Source organism: Talpa europaea, assembly GCF_964194135.1.
Source record: "Talpa europaea genome assembly, chromosome: 11".
Lineage (NCBI taxonomy): Eukaryota > Metazoa > Chordata > Mammalia > Eulipotyphla > Talpidae > Talpa > Talpa europaea.
The window spans coordinates 40,557,569-40,576,657 of record NC_140078.1 but is presented as its reverse complement, the minus strand read 5'-3'; the positions used below and the strand labels follow the sequence as shown (position 1 = coordinate 40,576,657).

Genomic DNA, 19,089 nt, shown 5'->3' with positions numbered 1-19,089 from the left:
GGTGGAAACACCCCGGTCCCGCGGTTTTGTCAACCGCCCGCTCTCAAGCCAAACGGTCGCCGGCCTCTGGGCTCTAATGGCTCTCGCCTCACAGCTCAGGTTCTCGCCCCCGGCTCCGCGCTTTGGCGCCAAACGCGCCCAGCCAATAGGAACGCGCTGTGAGCCTCGCGGCCTACGGCGGCGGTGAAGGGACACTTGACTTACGGGGCGGCCGCACCACAGGAGGGCGGGGAGGGGGCGGTCTCTCCCTGGGGAGGCCCCGCTGTCTAGGGAAGGGAAGGCGGGTCATGGTGACAGTCTTTGGCTGGTTGCGCTCTTTCTTTCTTCTTTTTTTTTTTTTCCTTTTTTTATTACACTTGCAACTTTAAGAAACATACCATGACATATGCCTCTATTCAATGAAAATCTATTCTAATTTTGGGAAGCATATGTGTCACATACTCTCTTGCTTCTAGTCTCCAAGTAAGAGTTTATCATAAAGGTAGTCTCTGAACTAAGGAATCCTGAGCCTTGAGGTTTTGAATGTTTTGAAAAATGTAAAAGAATTTCAAGTGGATAAGCATAAATCCCAGCTGTTTTATCTTCTGGAATGGGCTGTTTTGAAGTTGTCTAGTCCATTGCAAGGATATTTTATCCCTTAAACTCTGTCATCTATTCTGTCTTTGAAAAACTTGGTTAAAAAACGGAATTTTTTACATTGATTCAAAAGAACACCTGTACACCTATGTTTATTGCAGCACTATTTACAATAGGTAAAACCTGGAGGCAACCCAAATGCCCAAAAATAGAGGACAGGATCAAGAAGATGTGGTACATATACACAATGGAATATTATTCAGCAATCAAAAAAGATAAACTCATGCCATTCGCAGCAACATGGATGGAGCTAGAAGAAATTATGTTCAGTGAAATAAGCCAGAAGTGAAAAGAAAAATATCGGATGGTTTCACTTATAGCAGGAATATAGGGGAACCAAATAAGACATCAATGTAAAAAAAAATAACAGTACCAAACACAACAAAGCAAAAACGGACAATTATAATTCAGAGACATACTGCAGGGGAGGAGGAGGGAGAGAGATCTGAGGGAGGGAGGGAGGAGCACAGGGGTCTGAGGTGATGGTGCACGGGTGCATAGTCAAAGGAAACTCTATAGGGACTACACCTGAGGGGGTGGGGGGAAGCAAATATTGTTTAAAAATGAACAATGATGTAAAAAATTAATATTAAAAAAAGGAATTTTGTTCCTGTACAATAAGGATGAATTTACCAGAACATACCCAATAATAATTCTAATAAAAGCAGCACAGAGAATGTGTATGTGTATGTTCACTGTGATGACTTCATAAACTAGTGACTAACTGTGGAGATTATTTCTGGAACAATACAATCCAAGTGTAGTTCCAGGTACACACAGCTCTTGGTATCTAACATTGATGAAAATTAAAGGGTAAGTGTACAAATACATACTCATATATGATTATGTTTTCAAGATATACTCTTTGTGGAAGTAAACAGGAAGGGGAGCTTTCAGGAAGCCGTTGCTGGGACTGGGAAGGTTTCAGCTATGGCTTTGGTAAGCACCCAACCAAGTTAGTTGTAGGAAGCATTCGAAAAGAGTAGATTCTATAGCATTAAAGGTGACTATGTCATTTAGTTTATGTTGCTGAATGATCCAAAAGCCTTTGGTTGTGTGATATGGACAAGAAAAACATTAATACACAAACCACATAACACCATTAGAACACAAAAGTCATTGCTTCATTTTACAAAATACTTCAAACACATAAAACAGGGTTCCATTTATTTTTTTTTTCTCACTTTTTGGAATGGGATGTATTGGTGGCTCCTCCACTGTCACATTGTTATCTCCAAGCCAGTGTTATCACTGGTCCCTTCCTCTGCCATACTGTCCACCTGCTCCTGCCCGCTCTCCTTGTCCTCAGGAGTAGACATGCCTTCTTCACCATTTTGTTGGCTTTCTGTAGTTTCTTCAAGGTGTGTATCCTCTGTGTCCGGTGAAATGTTCTCACCTTCTTTATTTTCTTCAGTTTAATTAGCACCTTACTCTTCCTCAGGAACTATGCTGCTCTGACCAAGTTCAGCTCGAGTGGACTTTTGAGTTCCCAGGCGGCTAACCAGGCAGCTGCAGGAGTATAGCTCAGGGTAAATGCATGCCCTGACTTCCTTTTTCCATTTTATTCATTTTCAAAGCTGAGACACCCTGGAGAAGGCCCAGAAACTTGGTGTGCATTATGTTTTGATGCAGCATTTAATTTTGTTTAATGTTGCAATGTGGGTTTTTTTGTTTGTTTGATAATAAAGGGCAATCAGCTTTCATTGGGTATCTCCTGTGTGGTATGGACTGTGATATTTGTTTCATTTAATTATCATTATTGCTCCTAAAGGTGGTTAACATTCATGGTAATAACAAACAAAAAATAAAAAGATTCCTGGTACTGATGATGAAACAGAGAAGTTAGATAACTTGTCACACAGCTCGTAAAGTGACAGTCTCTGCATTTAAGATTTCCACTTTCTTTTTTTTTAAGATTTATTTATTTATTTATCTTTTTTAAAGATTTATTTATACAAGAGCTGGGGTACAGGCCAGAGATGCAGGGGGTGAGAGGATTCACCAGAGACAGAGTGGGGCACAGAACAGGCAGACTGACTGAAACACACTGCTGAGGGGAGCAGCGGGCGAGACAGGAGAGGTCTGCCTCACTATGTGTGTTGCTCTTGGCCAGCCGGGGATAGAACTGGTGCTGCAGAGGCGGGGATTGCTTTGTAGTGCAGTGCTTAACAGCTTGCGCCACCAGGGAGGCCCCTAAGCTTTCCACTTTCAACTATACATTACCACCTTTGATTTTAAAGTCATTTGAGAACACTGGCCTACATGGGGAATGCCCTAATAAAACAAATTCACATATTCCTATGTGAATTTCACATGATTATGGAAATTTTCACAACAATAGAGAATCAAAAGTAGAAATCACTGCTGTAGAAACAATTTCTTTTATTTGGCTATTTTTGTAAAAAGCAATGTTTTTTAAGATATTGTTTAGATTTACTCTAGCTGCTTGAGAAGTTGTGTTCCTCTTTTGCAAATATAGATACAGTCAATGTGTGATCTGAGAAATGGTCATGAGAATGACTTCTGAATACTATTCTTATATTGACTGACATTTCCTTTTCAGCTTTGCAGTAAGGAATAATTGAGCTAAATGTTATTAATAAACAACCAGTCTAAAACTTTTCAAGAAGTGAGGTAAATAGTGATATCCTTAGTTTGTTAATACAGCCTGAGAATTCTCTACATGCATTTGTTAGGTTTCTACATCTTTAATACATCAACTTCTGTGTTAAGTTAAATTGTAACAAATTTGTGCTGTTCTTAGTATATGCAATGCACTAGACTTCCTGTTTTATTCTTGTACATAAAAAAGTGCAATATAGAGATGTATACAGTCTTTGGTATATTGAGTTTATAAATTGTTTCAAAATTTCATTTTTTTAAAGATTTATTTATTTATGCATACAAGAGCTGGGGTACAGGCCAGAAGTGCAAGGGGCGGGGGTGCAAGGATTTACCAGAGACAGAGTGGGGAACAGAACAGGCAGATCAACTGAAATACACTGCTGAGGCGAGCAATGGATGAGTCAGGAGAGGTCGGCTGCACCATCTGGGACTCCTCCCTGGCCAGCCAGGGATCGAACTCGTGCTTCAGTGGCTGCGGATAGCTTCATAGCCAGAGTCTTAACCCCTTGCACCACCAGGGAGTCCCCAAAATTTTCATTTTTTTTTAAGCCATAGTATATGTAATTGGTAAATCATAAATCCTTGGTGAATAGTGGTGTCCTTTAAATATTTCACCATGTTATATTTTCTTTTGAGGCATTAATTAATAAATTTTATATTTGGGAAAATATAGGGTTTTCACTTTTTTTAATTTAGCTAAATTTTATTACCAAAGATTTTATGTTAAATATTTCATTTGTTATTAAAATGTATTATTAAATGCACAGTTCAATAGTGGACCATGCTGTAGGATTGTAATCCAAAGATCAACAGCAGCCACAACCTTCCTTTGCCATAAAACTTTCATAATCCAGAGCAGAGGCAAAGTCCCTTAATATTCCTGATTCATTTCCTTCTCTGTACAATGGGCAAAAATAATACCCACTGTTGGGGTTCCATAGTGGTTTTTTGGGTTCCTTCTGAGAAAGATTTCTGCGAGTTTCCCATTCAGTGGCACTCAGTGAGTTTATTAAGGCAAAAGATATTTGCATAGACAAAAACAAGTAAAGGCTACATTTTCAAAGGGTAGATTATTAGGAAAAAGAGATGCCTGCATAGATGCAGGTGGGCAGTCATGGGGCAAGACCTGCATTTTGCCAGAACAAGGGGTAGACTTATATAGTGTTCTTTGGGAGGATTCATTTCCTTGGTGTAATTTTATTGCTTTGAGGTCAGGTCAGGTTGGGTTGGATTGGTTTCTGCAAATACTGATAATCCTTTCTGACCCTGCATCTGATTCCTGGAAACTTCCATAGCTGGTTTAATGATCCCTACCCCCACCACTAGATTTTGACCTTACGATAACTTCTATCCTCAATTTTCTACTCTAAGATTCCATCACCACTTCTGAGGTATTGTGATAATTCAGTCCTTCCTTCAGCAAATATTTATCAAGAACCTATCACACATTGGGCATTGTTGGAGATACTGAAGATAAAACAGTGAACAAAGTCCTTGCTGTTAGAGTCCACATTCCTGTGTGGAAAAAGAGCAATGCACAGATACAGATATACTGATGACCAATATCTTGTGAAAAATGCTAAGATGACTAACCCAAGCAAGGGGAACAGAGTGAGGGTGACAGGGTTTGAGTCAGTGTCAGAGAAGGTGCAGACCTCAAGAGGGAAGAGAGTAGGTTTTGTGACTATGGAGATTTCCGGTCCAGCAGGCATCAGGAATGCAAGTGTAAAGACTCCAAGGAGGGGTGTGGGTGAAAGGCACACATGCCACCCCTCCCCAGGGCCATTGCATCAGCAAAGAAGCAATGATGCAGGTGCAGGATGAGAGAGAAGGTGGTTGAGATCAGAGTTAGGACTAGGAACCATGTCAGGTAGGGCCCTGTAGTTCCTTTCGTAAGCTTTTGCTTTTATTTTGAATGAGATTAGGACCTATTAAAGTGTTTTTTGAGCATACTGGGCTTAGATTTTCAAAAGACCTTTGAGCAAAGTAGACAAGTAGGTCAAAGATGGAGACCACTTCAGCTATTAAAATAATGTAATTGAGGGAGATGGCATTTTGGTCCACGTTGTAAATAGTGGACTAGAGAGAAGTGGTTGGCTCCTGGGTTGAATTTAAAGAGCATGCTGACAAGGCTTGGTGAGAGACTTGCAGTAGTTTAAGAGAAAGCAAGGATGATCCCAGGGTTTTAACCTGAGAAAATGCAAGGATGACATTGCCATTCTTGAGGTAGGGAAGGTTATGGATGAAGTTGGGGATAAGGGTTAAGCACCAATATTTGAGGGGCCTCCCCTGGTGGCGCAGTGGTTGAGTGCTGGGCTGCGAAGCTGCCCGCAACCTCTGCAATGCTGGTTTGATCCCCGGCCACGGGCAAGGGTCCCACAAGGCACCACAGACCTCTCCTGCCACAGCCGCTGCTCCCCTCAGCAGTGTATTTTATCGGTCTGCCTCTTCTGTTCCCCATTCTGGCTCTGGTGAATTCTCTCACCCTCCCGCGCTTCTCACTGTACCCAGTGCTTGTATAAATAAATAAATAAATCTTTAAAGAAAAAAGAAAATAGAACCAATATTTGAAAGTAGTAAATTTAGATGCTGTAGGATATTGGAGAGGGTGAGTAAACCACTGGGCAGAGGATCTTGAGGTCTAAAGGATTATTGTTTGTAGACTAGAATACAAATAAAGCTTGGCTAATACCACTCAGAAATTCAGTGTGGATCAATAGTTGAGAACTATATGGCCATTCAGAGAAACTCAATACTCAACATTTCTCTCTTCTCTACAGCCCTTCCTTCCTTGTTTTTCTACTAAAGATGATCTTGTGAGTGATAGGGTCAAAATCTTTTTTATACATTAGTTTCTGGATTCCCATTTTCTAATAAGTGCTATTATAACACTTTAAAGAACTCACCCTTTAAATTCCGAAATCAGGACCTCCCTGGTGGCACAAAGGTTTAAGCACTGCACTATGAAGCAATCCTCAGCCTCTGCAGCATGATTTTGATCCCTGGCCTGCTAGGAAGCAACCCACATGGCGAAGCAGACCTTTCCTGTCTCGCCTGCTGCTCCCCTCAGCAGTGTGTTTCAGTCAGTCTACCTGTTCTGCTTCCTGCTCTGTCTCTGGTGAATCCTCTCACCCCCTGTATCTCTGGCCTGTACCCCAGCTCTTGTATGCATAAAAAAAATAAATTCCAAAATCACATTCGGAGCAACCAATGGAGGTAAGCAGCACAGGAACTACTTGGTAATAAGGGTTATGACACTCTCTTGGCCAATAGGACTCCATAGCTGTGCTACAATTTGAGTGATACCAAAGGCAAAAGATGTTCCAGGGACATGTCTGCTTGGTGGATCCTCATGGTACCTTTCTCTGGAACTGAAGAGAATAAAGAAGTACAGGAAGGAACAGTGGCTTCCTAGGATCTGCTGGTAAGGAAAGAGAGTAAGGACAGAGGAACCAACAGCTGTTGGAGAACCAGACCTTTCTAGTGGAGTTTCTGAGATGGCCATCACCCTGACAATGACCTTAGCTGCTTTCCTAGCACAGCTCCGAGCAGAGACACTGCCTATTTTGCCTGGTTTACTGAGAGACCCAGTGACTCGAATGTGGCCACAATTCCTGTGGCTCCTGCATTCACCAGTGCTGGGACGATCTAGAGGATGTCTTACCCTTTCCCTTCTGCCCCCACCACACCTCTGACAGGAACATCAAGAGGAACACACAATTATGTCACATGACTGACATTGATAATCATCTTCCCATGAAAGGGAACAAATGCAGGAAGAGAAACCCCTGTATGAGAAGCATAATCAGGTCTTGGCCATTTCTGAGAGGACCTGGAACACTCTGCTCCCAGAACAGGGTTTCCTCCCACCACCAGGATCAGCACTAATGCCCACTGAACCCACTGCAGATAGTCACAGGAAGGAAGTTCAAAAGTTACACTGAGTCCTGAGGAAGCAGGCTGAAGACTTTGAAAAGAGGCATGAAATGCCAATTTAAAAGTCAAGTCACTTGACTTTGAAGGTAGGGAATCAGAAGAATGAATTATATTCTGATATTGAACAAAGTAAGAATTTCCTTAGAAAGAGGAAAATAAACTACAATTACTCGAGTTGAAAAAAAACTGAATGAAAACAAAGTAGAATTCTCAGTACACATACACGGAGAAAGCTTTTATTGAGATAATGGGCACAGTCTGAACTGGATTTATTCACAAACACTGAAAGTATCTACAACAGGTATGAAAACCCAAGCACTCTAACACTGTTTTCATATGAATTCAACAACAAAAATGTATTGCGTTTCTTGAACAGTATTGCAGCCTATGGAAAATGGTGAGATTATTTGTCAATCTGGACACTAGATATTGAAATTGCACACCCCAAACTTTTTTCAGAAGGTGGAAAAACTGTGACATTAGGAAAGACAAAAGCAAACTTCTCTCAGACTCAAGAATTTCAATTTTTTCCTGCTGTCCTGTGTTTTGTGGGATTTGATTCTGGCAGGTATTATTGGCAGGTAGAAATAAAAAGCAATGGTGTCTATAATGAATCTTTTCCCAGAAACACTATGACTTCATCATCCCCAAAATAAGGATACTGGTGAATCCAACTCTACTTTGGCACCTGCACTGCACTAGATAGAATAAACACTCAACAAACTGGTATTTTTCTGAACTATGAATTGGGAGAAGTTTCATCTTATCACTTGAATAACAGATCTCATATCCATACTTCCACATTTAGAGGAAAAACTTAGGGTTTGTTTCTGTATTCTGTCCCACAAATAATGAACTCCCTGAAAGATTTTGCAATTTGATATTTTTCTTCCTATAGTTCATGGATGCTTCTTGGAGTATTATATAATATGATCTGAAGATTTTGGCTTTTTTTTTTCTGTGTGTATTTTATCTTTGTTTTAAAAACTAATTACATAGTCACAAGAAATAGCGAAGATAGTATGTTTATTTTTTTAACACCTGGAACATAGGCATCTTCTTTCTCTCTATTTTACTCTCTAATATATTTCTGTTAATAAATACGGAAAGCAGTCTCGAAAACTCCCTGAGCAGTTAAAACAGTCAGAATGTTGTGGAAATAAATTCTAGCCTTTTACCCAGGCAGAGGAAGAACAGCAGTACTTCAGGAATGGTGAGGTCAGGAGAAGCTTTATTATTCATGCTTGAGGTCCCAGACCTGGGTAGGCCCATAAGACCTGAGCACCCTTTTAAAGGCCAAGGGTTCCTTTTATACAAAACTGTGTCCATATCTGTTACATTGATAACATCATTTTTCAGCAGGCACAACCATTTGTGGCAAAGTCCAGACAAGGGGGTAAGGCAAGAGGGACAAGATGCAGGCATTTGGGGATGGCCTTGGAGAGACAGACCAGCTGGTTGGCTGCCTGACCTTGTAGATAAGAGTGCTCTGACCCTGGCCATGAATCTTGAAAGGCAAGGAGCTGTAAGTAAGCAAACTTGTTAATTATGCCTGCATTGGAATGTTCATTGCACCTGGGCTGGAAGTTCTGCTGGAAGCTTTATTATATTCATTTGCTCAATAACATATTTTCTCATCAAAACAAACAAAACCTAAACAAGGTTATTACGTGAAACTAACTTCACCTCATTATTTGTTTATGCCATTGAAACTATAAGGAAAACTTGAATTGTTTTCTAACGTTGATGTGAGGTAGCTACTGACAAATTTTTCCATTATTTAAAACACACAATATTATAACCAATTACTGTGAAAAATACATAGTGCAACTTTTTGTCTGTAGAAGCTGCTGTATAGCAATATATTCCTCAGTCTCACTCCATTTTGTTTGCAAATTGTCTTCTGGATGTGTGCACAAATTTCACTAATTACTACTTTGGTGCTTCATTGGTTTCTGTTTGGCAATTTCTGACTTTGGACACTATCAAGTTTTTTTCACAGGAATTTGCAGAAAACTAATGCAAAGTGCTTTTGTAATTCTAAAATAAAATGCATCAACAAGCAAAAAAAATTTTTAAAAGTGTTATTTGGAGATACCCACAGAAATATAAATGTTGGGTGTTCTATTTAGTAATATGGTGAATGAAATTCTTTTGCAGCTTTGAAATATTACAAAGCTGTAGTAATATAATGAACCACTGTATTTTTAAAGGTACTTATATTTTATCCTAAATTACAAATTCCTGTTTTCCTGACACAAATGTTGAAATTAAAAATTACTTTAAATAAGTAAGCAAATCTCTTGATTTTAGATCATAAAAACAAAACACCACATTCAAGAAAGTCAAAGCTATAAAACCCAATTTGTGAAACTACTCTTTTTTCTCTTTTAATGGGATGGATTGAATCAGTACTTAATGTTTCACAAGGGTGAATTTATCTCTGAAAACTATTCTTCCCCCATCAAATAATTTTGATTGCTTTATAAAAATCTAGAATCTACTACAGGTTTTTAAGAAGTATTTAAGCAGCTCAATTTACATATGTTCACCCCCAAAGTAAAAACATCTATGCATTTGTGTTTCAAAATAAACTACCCGAAAGCATCTTTTTAAAGTAAAAAAAGAGAACTGTAATTTGTTATGTTTTCCCTTTTGTCCTTATAAACCTTTTATAAGATCATTTCCGGGGCCTTATCCAAATCGAGATTCCAGTGTTAGGGGAAAGTCAGGAAGCCTGGGGGGGATGCGCAGGGAACAAGCTTTCAGCTCCGGCTGTAGCTCGTTGGCTAGCCCCTTTCTGCCTTGCGTCCGTCCTTATTGTGGGGCACGGATCTGCGTGCTTTGGCCCACGCCGCTGACCACCTAGGTGATGGCCACCCCCACCATCAACACAGACCCTCGATCCCAAGAGCAGCGAGACTTGGCCAGTTCGCCCTGCCCGGCCAAGAACGCGCGTCTGGGCTTCACTCGCCCTCCTCCAAGATGGCCGCGGGTCGGCGCCGGGGATGCTGGGCGCACCCCCTGGGGAACCAGGGAGGAGGAAGCCCGGGGGGGCGGGGTCAGCCTGAGCCCGGCGCTGATTGGCCGGCGCGGCCGACCGGGCCCCCGGCGCCGGTCAGTAGCTCCAGCCGAGCGCGGAGGCCTGGGGCTGGGATGTGAAGCTGGGGTGAGCTCCGCGGCGGCAGCTCCGAGCCGCGGCGACAGAGGCGAGGGCGGGTGGGCAAGGCCAGCAGGCGCCGTCGGCTGCCGGCCGTGTTGGCCGCGGGATGAGGAAGCGGACCGAGCCCGTCGCTTTGGAGCATGAGCGCTGCGCCGCCTCGGGCTCGTCCTCCTCCGGCTCGGCCGCCGCGGCGCTGGACGCCGACTGCCGCCTGAAGCAGAATCTGCGCCTGGCGGGCAAGGGACCGGCGGAGCCGCGCTGCGCCGCCGACGCGGGCATGAAGCGGGCGCTGGGCAGGTGAGGCGCGGCGCAGGGTTGGGGGGGGGACCCTTACCTGGCGGGCAGGTGCGGCCCCCGCGCTGTCCCTAAACCCTCTTACTCCCTCCGTGAGTTACTCGCCTGCTGAGCGCCCCACACCTGCCCTCCATCCCCGGCTTGACCTCTTCCGACCTTCTCCAGACGCCTGCCTCGCCCCTGGCCCGCCAGTGCGGCCCGCAGGCAGGGCGAGCCCCTCCCCGCCGTGCCCGCCGCGGGGTTCTGCCCGCTCATCCCCGTGGTGTCCTTCTGGACCTCCGCGTCCTCACCGCCTCCTGCCCCTTCCCCCCAACCCGTTCACCCCGCGCTCGGAACCCGACCCCACACCCTTACCCTTTCACAGGGGGGCTACTGGGGAGCCCTTCAGAAGAGCGTCTCTCCGGGGGTTTTGGAGCGGCGAGGAAATCGCCGCCGGGAGCCGTGGAGTAGGGGGTGTGGAGGGGGCGTCCCTGGGGAAGAGGCCTCCGGACGCCCGGTCCTTTAGAGGTGAGATGCCAGAGAGCGGGCGCCGGACCCTGAGAACGTTGAGGTCCCCTCGATCTCCTTCTCTGTATTGGACTCGAAACCGAGCGCTGGTGGTAAGTGGCTTGGCCTGTGCGAAAGCTTACAGATATCTGGTTTCTCACTTCGGAATTCTTCGCGGGTCGCCGCTTGTCAGAAGTGGCATTCTCCGCTCAGAACTGCAGAACCTTTTCGAGAAGGTTAAAAGGTCTGCTGGTCCACGGGAAGGGATGGCTGCATCGCTTCCTCAGATGTTGATGAGAAACCTGACGTTCTCTGCGCAGGTGACTCGTGGTGCTTGAAATCTGTCCACTTGAGTTGTCATCCTGGGAATCTCCGTGAGAAGTCCTTTGATTATTTGCTTTCTGCTTTTGGGTAGAAAATGAATGCGTTTATGTAAAGCTGATTTCAAAATTGAGATAGGAGCATATTTCACAGGGACAAATTTCTCCCCCCATATGCTAGTTCCTTATTTATTTGACTGTTCGTGGAACATATCTTCCTGGCAGTTTTGAAGTTGTGACATTTCATGGTGGTTGAAAAAATTGGTATGTAATGTTTTCAGGTGTTGTGGCAGAGTCATTGATGCTAGCCTTTCAGTGTAAACTATTTATCCAGATAATACCTCCAGATAATTATTAGCTTCATTGCCTAAAAGGCCATGAAATTATAAATGTGGCTATTTAGGTAAATAAAAATTTAAATGACAATATTCAAATAGTCCCATCAAAATTTCAACTTCTTTGCTTAAAAGGTCATGAAATTAAACTGTAGTGGTTCCCAATCCCACCAGAAGGGCAGGGACTGACAATGTTTTTATTTTTGTATAAAGCACAACTGATCATTATCTTTTGTGAAATTAACCTTTTATCCTGTGGTATGGTTTATCTATATTAAAATTTTTTGATTGGCTTTAATGCAGTTTTATTAAGAGACTTGGCATAATACTTAGGTTGGGAAATTTTTCCTTTGTAAAAATCAGATTGTTATATGCACAGTCAGTCTGCCTGTTCTGTTCCCCACTCTGTCTCTGGTGAATCCTCTCACCCCCCACACCCTTGGCCTGTACCCCAGTTCTTGTATGCATGAATGAATAAATCCTTTTTTTTTTTTTTTAAGGTGAACTGTGTTGAGGGGATCTGATTAATTTTTAGTTTTTAATCAGGAAATAGAGACATCCAAGTGGTGCTCATATCCTTTGGATAAATAAAAGTCTGCTAGGGGAATAAAAAGAAAAGCAGAGGTTGGAAAGGTCAGATTTGTGTGTGTTATCTGCTGGTCTGTTGCCTGGATTGTTCCTCTGAGCATTCTCCTGCTTTGCTCTTTTCGTCAATCTTGCCCCTGCTCAACTGTCACTTTCTTTCTTTTTAAAGATTTATTTATTTATGCATATAAGAGCTGGGGTGTAGGCCAGAGGTGTGTGTGTGGAGGGGAGGGATGAGAATTCACCAGAGACAGTGTGGGAAGCAGAACAGGCGGATCTACTGAAATACACTGCTGAGGGGAGTAGTGGCTCTGCTGTGTCCTGGGTTAGCAACCTGGCCAGGGTTCCAGCTCATGGCTGCAGTGGCTGCGGATAGCTTCATAGTGCTGAGACTTAACCCCTTGTGCCACGAGGGAGGTCCCCCTTATAATTTTTATTTCATATGCTTATCCCTTACCTGACCTTGTAATGGTCGGGTTTGACTTGCTTTATGAGTTATCTCCTTCCCCACTAGAATGGAAGTGCTATGAGAGCAAGAACATTGTTTTCACCACCTCTCTATTTCCAGTTCCTGGCACATAGTGAATGGTAGAAAGATATTTGCTCAATGAATGTCTAGGATAAATTCCTAGATGTGGAATTGCTGGGCCAATGGGTGTGTGTTTATAACTTCGAAAGGTAAAGCCAAAGTGTCCTCCAATTTGTAGTAATTGATCCTCTAGCAGTTATGCCTTCTTCCCCCTTATTACTACTTGATTGATGAAAAAAAGACCATGTCTGATTTGTAGTCTTAGTTAGCATTTGTAGGTTTAGGATAGGTGGCTTTTTGGGCGTGTTTTCTAAACCTGTTATGTATCTTTGGCATTACTTAAGTTTTTCACAGTCTTTCATGGTTTGGGTCTTCCCAGACATTTCTTTTATCTTTCTTTTGTGCACATTTAAAACATATAAAAGGAGAGAAGACAAGATGATGAACCTCCATGTGTCCATCACTGTGCTGCTTTCTGTTTTCTGATTTTGAATCATCTATTTCCCTTCCCCTCTAAAAGATTTCATTCATAAATATTTCACAATATATCTTGAACAAGTAAGAAATTTTTGAAATACATGTTATATGTAATCCCAATATTTTTACTATTTTTCAAAATTAGCAATGACCTATTTAATACTACTTAATATTTAATCTACATAAACAGTTTCTCCAGTTGTTTCAGAAATGGCTTGTTTTAAAATCTTGTACATTTCTTGTTTATTCCTAGTTACTTTATCTTTTTTGTTGAAAATAGGATACTTCCTTATAGTACATATTCTTTCTTTTGCTGTTTTTTTTTTTTTTTAAAATATTTATTTAGGCATACAAGAGCTGGGGTACAGGCCAATTTATTTAGGCATACAAGAGCTGGGGTACAGGCCAATTTATTTAGGCATACAAGAGCTGGGGTACAGGCCAGAGATGTGGGGAGTGAGAGGATTCACCAGAGACAGAGTGGGAAACAGAACAGGCAGATTGACAGAAGTACACTGCGGAGGGGAGCGGCGGACAAGACAGGAGAGGCCTGCTGCACCATGTGGGCAGCTCACTGGCTGCCCATAGCTTGACAGCTCTGTCTTTCACCCCTGTGCCACCAGTGAGGCCCTAAACATGGTGCTTTTTATTAGAATATAGTTAGTTCTTTGATCACTATTATAGTTTCTTGGATTTGTTCTTCCTGGGACCAGTATCTAACTTTTTCCTATGTAGCCTTGGTTATTTCCTTATTTTGTTACCTAACATATACGTATATGTATACATATATATGTTTATATATCTAAGATATACATTAAAGTGAATTTTTTAAAAAGAAAAATATTTTTTTTCCAAAGAAAATTGTTTGTTAATTCTTGGAGACCAGGATGACACTGAGGACTGTGGAGAATGGAGAGAACGTGTTCCATCTGAAGGGGGCAGCAGCTACTACACCCTATCCTGCTGGCAGGAATGTGGTTCCAGGGTGGGAGGATCCTCCACTCTCTGCAGAACAGTAGTGCTCTGTGTGCCATCTCTTTTTAAAATTTGGCAATTAATTTAGATAAAAACAACAATTTTTGAAGGTTTTTTAAAATTTCTAGATTAAATGGTCACTTGTAACCATCTAACTTGTATGTAGACCCCACGCTTCATGGGAGGAAAGAGTAGGTAACAGTTTTGTTTTGCACAATGACTGGTATGTTCTCAGCAAATAAAGGATTTTGAGGGCCTTTTGTGTTCTTTAAGGTATTTTTTTTCCCCCAAGTCAAGTGCCTTTTTCATTTTCTTCACAGTCTCACTTGAAGGAATGGCTTCATCCAGGGCTGCTAATGACTTCACCATGACCCAGAAAGGGGGGTGGCTGAGGTTAACATCTGTGTTTTTTAACATCAGCCTTCCTGACGGTAACTCTTAAGTTCACCCTATAAGCAATTCTATGTGATACCTCTTCATTCTTTCTTCACGCAGTGACAAGATGAGAGCACGTTCTGAGCTAGCTTTTTCGTCAAAGTCTGCTTTTTTTCCACCCCTCTTTCTTGTTACTCTCCCAGAGTACAGTGTGTACTTGGACTGTGACAAGCAAGGGGGTAGCTTTATGGTGCCTAGCCCCTGGCTGGATCCATCTCTTCCTGGTTGTGGTTTATCTTATCAAGGCCACACTGCAGCCCTGGTTGCAGGACCCTGGGATTTGGCACTTCACTGGTGTCTCTGTCTGTGGCAAGACTTCTGTTTCTGCTTGCTCCCCACTTGCTTTTAGTCAGCATGTAGTTACCTTCTCAAGGGACTGTCTTTCTTCTACAGTAAAGTTGGGAAGATACTGCTCAAGTGTGGGAGATGTTTTTAGTTAGATTGAAACTTCCTGAAAACTATCATGGTGGTAGCCATGGAAAGAGCTATAGAAATGAGTCTGTTATCAGTCCTGGAGAACAGGGTACTTTTCCAAACTTGTGACCCTTCTGTCCCTTCCATTAGATAACTTCTCTTTCCAAAATGCAGTCTACAGGAAAAATTTGAGTATAATATGATCTTGAAAACCGACAAATTAAGTCAACACTCAGGGATGTGCCACAGAACTCTGGTGTCTATGGGTTAGCACTTTGCCAGGGAACTTAGAGAGTGGCTAAGTCATTTGTCTCATTCTCAACTGAGGGCCAGCGACCGCATGGCAGTGAGGACAGAGGGGTTGACACAGGGAAGAACATTAGCCAGGAAGCCTTGACTGAAATGTTCAGTTAGCAGAAGCTAAGTTTGGTCCCCATTGTAATATTTGATATTTTAGAGGAAAATTTACATAGTATGTTTTCAGGAATTGTATCTTGAGGCAAGTTATTAAACTTTTTGAGTCTGTTTTTCATCTGTGATGCAGGGATAAAAATATCTTCCATATTGGGAAAGCTGTTAACATAGGTCAAGAAGAATTTGCTCCTCTTCTTAGCCAGTTGTCGTGCATACACATGTCATCAGGATGAATGAACACAGTTGGTGGTAATAGAAAACTTATAACTATACTGTTTGATCCTTCAACAGTTTTTTTAGTTGTTCATTTAGTAGTAACGGAGTACCTGTTATATACAATAACTCTTCTAAGTGCTGAGGTTGCAGGAATGGATGTGGGTCACATCTTGGGGCCTTTATAATCTGTGGGGGAGGAAATAACAAATGAATTAAGTGCACGCTGCTTTGGGGAAAAATAGGGCAAGTAAGGAACTGCTATGGTGTTTGCACAGTTTGGGTGGCAGGCAGGAGGTCTTTCTCATAGGGGATGTTTGAATGGAAGGCACTGGCTGTTTTTAGAGTAATGGCTTGATGTGATGTGTGTTGTCGTGTCACTCTGACTATTGCATAAGGATAGACTGGAGGGTGGGGGCAGCAGAGGAATCATTAGGAGTTCTGTAGGCAGCAGATAATGGGGGCTAAGACTGTCATAGCTGTGGAAGTGAGAAGTGCTGTGTTGGATCTGGGTTTTTTTTTAATTAATGATGTATCATTATTTTACATCCTTGTTTGTTTTTTTACCTGGATCTGTTTTGAAGTAGATGTCAACAAAATTTGCTGACAGAATGTATAAGAGTGAGGAGAGTCAAAGAGGACTCTCCTGTTTTCCTCTGGGCATCCAGAAGAATGGCACTGTCTTGTGCTGAGGTGGGCAATTATGGGAAGAGTAAGTGCTTTGAGGGCGTGAATTAGGTTAGGGCCATATCAAGGTACCTACTAAATATGCAAGAGGGAACCTCCTTGGTGGTGCAGGGATTAAATTCTTAGCGCTGTCAAGCTATTGCCAGCCACTGCAGCATGTGTTCCATCCCCTGCTAGGGAGCTGACCCACATGGTGCAGCAGACCTCTCCTGTCTCGTCTGCTGCTCCCTTCAGTGATGTATTTCAGTAGATCTGCCTGTTCTGCTCCCCACTCTGTCTCTGGTGAATCCTCTTCCCACCCCCCGCCCCCACACCTATGGTATACACCCTAGTTCTTGAATGCATAAATAAATAAAAATAGATCTTTTTTTTTTTTTTTAACCATGCAAGTGGAGCCGGTAGGAGGAGTTGGACATCAGGCGAGAAAGTACTGACATCTGACCCTTATCCTGCAAATGGTGTTGGGAGTCATGGCAGGGTTGGTGGAAAGTACTGTCAGAGAGGTAGGCCTTGTGTCCTCAGTGGTTAGGCGCTGAGGAGGAGAGATTCTCAAGCCAAGGAGACCTCAAAGGAGTGAGTTGGGAGAAGATTGGGAGGACGGGGTGGAGGCAGCCATGTAAAGCCTGCTGCAGATGACAGTGTGATCTGTCTTTGGGTTTGCTGATTTGAGAATCAGCGGTTCACAAGAGCAGCTGGCTAATTGGAGTGGTTAGGGGAAGAGGCTGATGGAGTGGCTCCAGGGTAATGTGGAGAGAAGAAATGCAGATAGCTTTTTAAGGAGTTTTGCTATTAAAGGGAATAAAGTGAGGGGTAGCTGGAGTGGGAGGAGTTTCCCGGTCAGTGCTGTTAGGGTTCCTTGCCGTACTCAAGGCATAAAACATTTGGGGAAAGAAGACTAGTGTGTTATGGGCTGGTGGAGGAGTGTCTGTGGTTTTCTTAGACGCACTGGAACTTAGTTTCCCAAGGCTAAGTGGAGCATCCCAGGCAGGAAGCGGGGCCTGCAGTGCTGGGAACACACAGTGAGTACTTAGATTTTATGTAGGGAGTTCTGGAGGTTCTCTTCTAGTTCTGTTTTTTTCTGTGAAATAAGAGCAAGGTTATCTGTCAAGGGGGTAGGGCAGTGGAGATGCTGAAGATTTTTCTCGTTCATTCTCCTCCTAGATCCAGTCTTGGGGTTCTGTATTTGACCTAATCAGATGTTTCTTACTATATTTGCCAAACTCATTAACAGGAATAGTCACGTTGTATAACAGTGACTCTTCTTTCCTTCTGATGTGTAACATCGCAAATGGATGACCAGAGTGGGCAATCATTTCGTCTGTTCAGGACGCCGCGTGGGCTCTGAGCAGTCCAGAGCCTTCCTGTTCTGTTCTTCTGAGCACCGGGAGGGCTCTGCACACATCCCAGCATGGGCTGGGTTAGAGCTAGGTTTGAGGTGGAGGTGGGAAGAGAACAGCATGAACTGAAGTCAAGATAGAATGATTATGTGGGACCAATGTAGAATTCTTCCCTTTTAGGTTTTGCTAATATGTAAATAGCCAAGTTTCTAAATAGAATTTATCTTGAGAAGTTACTTGTGGGCTTTAGTTGCCTTAATGCTATGTGCTGTCTTTGCTAGGTCTAGAGACGTGCTGAGAAGGTAAAAGGAGTGGGTAGATTGGTACCAATTTGAGTAATTTCAGAAGGTTCAGACTCTTCATTTTGCAAAGATGAAGGCAAGGAAGTGGTGTCAGTGAAGGAATATAAGCAAATGTCAGGAATGCTAGAATTTAGGGTTTGTTATTGAAAATTGAAAGAAATTGCCCTCAATTTTAGGGTAAAGAAAAGAAAGTTCAAATTTTTCATTCTTTTCAGACTTGTGGGATCTCCAGGCAAGGTTTAGATGTATTGACTGAACAGTTTATAATGGGAAGGAAAGAGTGTTCCAAGTTGAAGGCAGTCATTTTGGTGCAATCATTCAGTTCCCTAAAAAAAGATATGGGATTTTTACCTTCCAAGTATTTTTTTTTTTCTTCTTCATAATAATGCATACAGCAGATACTCCTTTCCCTTTCGTCCTTGACCTGTGCATTCTGGATCCTGGAATATTATGTTCCTACTTGAAGGTAGCCATGTCAGGGTCAAGTACCCATAGCTTATAATCCTCAAATAGTTAGTGAGCTCCTGTCGCTGGTCACATGCTGTGCTAGGTGCTGGGGATGCAAAGATGGAAAAAGATAGTACCTATCTCTAGGGAGTCCATGATCTTTTTGGTTTTTATGCATGGCAGCTGTCAACTCTTAAATTTAGCTGTTTTAATGATGACTATAGTAGAGACAAAATGCAAGGATGACTGGAGATGGTGAGTCTGGATTCACATTCATCCTTTGTTGCGCTCACATTTTTTGGTGCTGATTTGTCTTTAGAGTATTGCATGTTTTAGGGTCTCATTTCTTTGACAAGATGTAACGCACAGTGCATCTCTTGCTTACAGGGCTGCCTGTAGATATAAGAAACTCTGAGTTTGGGGACACAGTACACTATAACAAGGCATGTCATGACAGAACTTACAGGAAGGCAATTAAG

The 19,089-nt window shown here is 42.6% G+C and overlaps 1 protein-coding gene across 1 annotated transcript in view; it reads left to right on the top strand.

Annotated features, from left to right (window-relative positions):
* Positions 1–10,466: 10,466 nt before the first annotated feature.
* ABHD12 (abhydrolase domain containing 12, lysophospholipase) overlaps positions 10,467–19,089 on the top strand; it is a gene marked incomplete at both ends in the record, with an annotated part of 79,556 nt that continues 70,933 nt past the window's right edge. The window contains one exon of the mRNA XM_084247670.1: positions 10,467–10,657. Within this exon, the coding sequence (XP_084103796.1) occupies positions 10,467–10,657 (191 nt within the window). The remainder of the gene's footprint in view (positions 10,658–19,089) is intronic.